This window comes from Rutidosis leptorrhynchoides, chromosome 9, assembly GCF_046630445.1.
Source record: "Rutidosis leptorrhynchoides isolate AG116_Rl617_1_P2 chromosome 9, CSIRO_AGI_Rlap_v1, whole genome shotgun sequence".
Lineage (NCBI taxonomy): Eukaryota > Viridiplantae > Streptophyta > Magnoliopsida > Asterales > Asteraceae > Rutidosis > Rutidosis leptorrhynchoides.
In genome coordinates, this window is record NC_092341.1 from 31663656 (window position 1) to 31667689 (window position 4034).

Here is a 4034-nt window from a genome sequence, read left to right on the forward strand (position 1 = left end):
CTTGTTTTTACATATGTAGTTCATTGTTAATATACTTTATGATATGTTTTCTTATCATATTATCATGTTAACTATATATATATATCCATATATATGTCATCATATAGTTTTTACAAGTTTTAACGTTCGTGAATCACCGATCAACTTGGGTGGTCAATTGTCTATATGAAACATATTTCAATTAATCAAGTCTTAACAAGTTTGATTGCTTAACATGTTGGAAACATTTAATCATGTAAATATCAATCTCAATTAATATATATAAACATGGAAAAGTTCGGGTCACTACATATGTGACAGGCCGTGCGGTAATTTAAGGTTTCTCAAAATCATTGGGAAATCGTTTCTGAAGAAAAATCGTTTCAGGCGAAAAATGCAGGTCGGCGGTTGAAGAAAATGGAAAAAAGGGAGAGGAATCGCTGAATGGTTGAGACATAATGTGGAACGGAGGGTTTCCTCAATTTTTGATGGTTTAATTTAAAAAAAAGGGAAAATCAGAGAAGCTAGACACGTGGCGTATGGAAAAGTTATGGGAGATGTGGGTCTGACACATTGGATGTAAGCATCATGCTTTATGTGAGGAAGGGATTGTAAACCGAGATCTAGCTTTTGTCTAATTTAAGACTCGAGATGGATGCTAAATTTTTTTTTGAAAAGCAAGAAGGACTTATATTAAACAATCACGAATAGTACATGGTTGACTGGGCAACCTTAACAACACGATACATCACGAAAGAAATAGAGAAAACAAATTACACCGCCCTAAGCTAATTGCAAAGATTGCAACTAAAAAAAAGAGAGAAAAACTAAGGTTGTGAGAACCATTGAAGCCAATCCATAATATGATCCTTGCAACTTCATGAAATCTAATCGTATGAAAGAACTTGAACCTCGCTAAATAAAGATGGGACCGTCTCGAGCTTATTCTTGAACACCTTTGCATTTCTATTCTTCCATAGAATGTAGCAAACCACCCAACAAACATCTTGCCATTGGTTCCTTTTGTGATCATGTGCTACGTAGCCAAAGGTACCATTAAAAATATCCTCATACCCGAATAAAGCCGAATTATACCCCCACCATTTAAGGACTTTCGCCCATACGTCTTTGGCCATTTGACAAGAAAAAAGTATATCTTCCACCGTCTCAATGTCACCATCACAAATCGGACATCTCACGCTGTTCAAATCGATGCCCCGTTTATCAAACTCGAACCTTACCGGTATACGACCTAATCTCGCCCGCCAAATAAACACCTCTACTTTTTTGGAACCAAACCATTTCGCAACGACTCAATTGAATTAACTGCACGTGGTAGGATGACTTTGTCCACTAGAACCGAACAGTCCTTGACCGTATATGTACCCTTCGAATTGAGATTCCAGCTCCAACAGTCTTTTTTATCTTCGATCAGCTGCAAGTTCCGAACAGTATCTCGCAATTCAATTAGTTCACTATTCGTTCGTCCCATAGGTGGATAGGCCCAATTGCCGAGCCCATCTCCCTTAAATTCTTCGATTTTGTTACTGATGTTGATATCTTTGTCAATCTCGAGCCTGTATAATCTTTTGAATCTGTCTTTGAAGCTTGCGTTCCCCACCCAAATGTCATTCCAAAAAGAGGTGCTTTTTCCCGTCCCCGATCAAGAGTATGAAAGACTTAGAGAAAGAAATCCCTAACCCGTCCACATGTTTTCCTGCAACACAAATAGAATTCCAAACGCTAGCGTTTGGTTTTCGGAAAAGCCCGTTTCCAAGCACAAGACCTCCATTAGAACCATAAATGCTACGAATTACGGTGACCCACAAAGTGTTAGTTTCGATTTTAAACCTCCACCACCACTTACAAAGAAGAGCTAAATTTTTACTTTTTAAGGACATGATATTTAAACCTCCTTCTTCATGAGGAAGAAGGATTTTTTCCCACTTAACCCATGACATTTTAGAGTTAGAACCCGTCCCGCCCCAAAAAAAATTCCGTCTCACACTCTCGAGAGAATTTAGCACATAAGTAGGGGCACGAAAGAGCGAGAATTAATAGAGAGGTAGGCTAGAGAGAACCGACTTAACTAAAGTTAACCGTCCACCGAATGAAATCATTTTTGCTCTCCAATCCGCTAACCTCTTGTTAAATTTCTCGATCACCGGGGACCAATCATTCAATTTCTTCATCTTATTATATAACAACCCTCACTTTTCGACTTCCGATTTTACTAAAATACCTAGAGTTGTTATATACGAATAAATTTAACGTTGACCGAATAAACGTACGCTTAAAATAAATAATATAATTATAAATATTATAAATAAGATTATGATATATAATATAACATAATTACATCAATGAATATATATATAATATTTATATTACTTTTGTTATTTAGTTAATAGAATATATAATTAACTAAATAATAAATAATATTATAACATTTATAAAACTAATAAAAACTATAAATTAATAATCATAAATTTTAATTTTTATAAAAACTAAATATAATAATAATTTTTATATAAAATTCGTATTTAATAATTAAACAAATATAGAAATAAAATGTTTAGAAATATATTAAACATTTTTTTTTTAGAATTTTATACAAAATAAAAATAAAAACTATATCTACTTTTAATAAATAAATACAAAAATATAAACTACTTTTTCTTTTAAGATTTACTTTTAATAAAAATACAAACTACTTTTCTTTTAAGATTTACTTTTAATAAAAATACAAACTACTTTTTATTATTTTAACTTTTAAGATTTACTTTTAATAAAAATACAAACTACTTTTTCTTATTTTAACTTTTAAGATTTACTTTTAATAAAAATACAAACTACTTTTTCTTATTTTAACTTTTAAGATTTTACTTTTAATAAAAATACAAACTACTTTTTCTTATTTTAACTTTTAATATTTTACTTTTAATAAAAATACAAACTACTTTTTCTTATTTTAACTTTTAAGATTTAGTTTTAATAAAAATACAAAATACTTTTTCTTATTTTAACTTTTAAGATTTTACTTTTAATAAAAATACAAACTACTTTTTCTTATTTTAACTTTTAAGATTTACTTTTAATAAAAATACAAAATACTTTTTCTTATTTTAACTTTTAAGATTTACTTATTTTATTTTAATTTTTTTTTACCTAACATTTTCAACTATAAATACCACATACATTTCTCATTTCAAACTTACACCTTAATCTCTCATTTCTCTCTTAAGAACTACTTCTAGTTGATATCTCGGTCACTTACTTGCTTTACTTTCCTTTCTTGCGTGGAATACTTCAACTGCTATTTAAGGTGAGTTTCATTACTCCCTTTTTATATATATTTTTGGGCTGAGAATACATGTGTTGTTTTATAAATGTTTTACGAAATAGGCACAAGTACTAAAACTAATTCTATGTGGGTTTAAACCAGAAATATACCCTTAGCTTGGTAACATTAAACTACCTGTCTATGTACGGTAGGCGCGAATCCTAAAGATAGATCTATTGGGCCTGACAACCCTATCCTGACTATGGGATGCTTTAGTACTTCGAGGTTTATATAACACACCTGATTCGGTGTACTTTCAGAGGGTAAAACATGAACGTTAAGGCTTGTTACCGGGTGCCTACAACTTATAGAATGCTTTTATACACTTGCTAGTGTACGGATATTTATGAAACTGAAATCTTGTGGCCTATTATTATAACAGAAATGATTGATTTTGATAAACTAATGAACTCACCAACCTTTTTGGTTGACACTTTAAGCATGTTTTGTCTCAGGTGACGAATAAGATGATTGCCATGATTGCTACCTGATTAATTGAATGCTGCTACATGGAGTCTTCATTTCATTACATTTACTTTGCATTAAGACTATTATTATTATTTCAGTTTAAATTTGATGTAAAACTTTTAATGCTTCCGCTGTTTTATTAATAAATGTTTTATTCAAAACGTCTCATATAGAGTCGTTCTCGTATATACAACTGTGATTTGATATAATTAGTCACAAATACCCTAGGCCCTATTTTGGGGGT

General features: G+C 31.1%; 1 protein-coding gene across 1 annotated transcript; it reads right to left on the reverse strand.

Annotated features, from left to right (window-relative positions):
* Positions 1-866: 866 nt before the first annotated feature.
* On the reverse strand, positions 867-1471 carry LOC139867907 (uncharacterized). Its single transcript, XM_071856253.1, has 2 exons — positions 1263-1471; positions 867-1179 (listed from the first exon to the last, which is right to left on the reverse strand). Exons 1-2 carry the CDS (start codon positions 1469-1471, stop codon positions 867-869), a joined length of 522 nt encoding a protein of 173 aa, XP_071712354.1.
* Positions 1472-4034: the final 2563 nt, after the last annotated feature.

Excerpts from the sequence above, each read along its gene's own strand:
- LOC139867907 (XM_071856253.1), bottom strand. The coding sequence starts at position 1,471 with ATGGGACGAACGAATAGTGAACTAATTGAATTGCGAGATACTGTTCGG. Across the intron at positions 1,180-1,262 it reads AATGGTTTGGTTCCAAAAAA|CGTGAGATGTCCGATTTGTG; the intron begins GTAGAGGTGTTT and ends CGATTTGAACAG.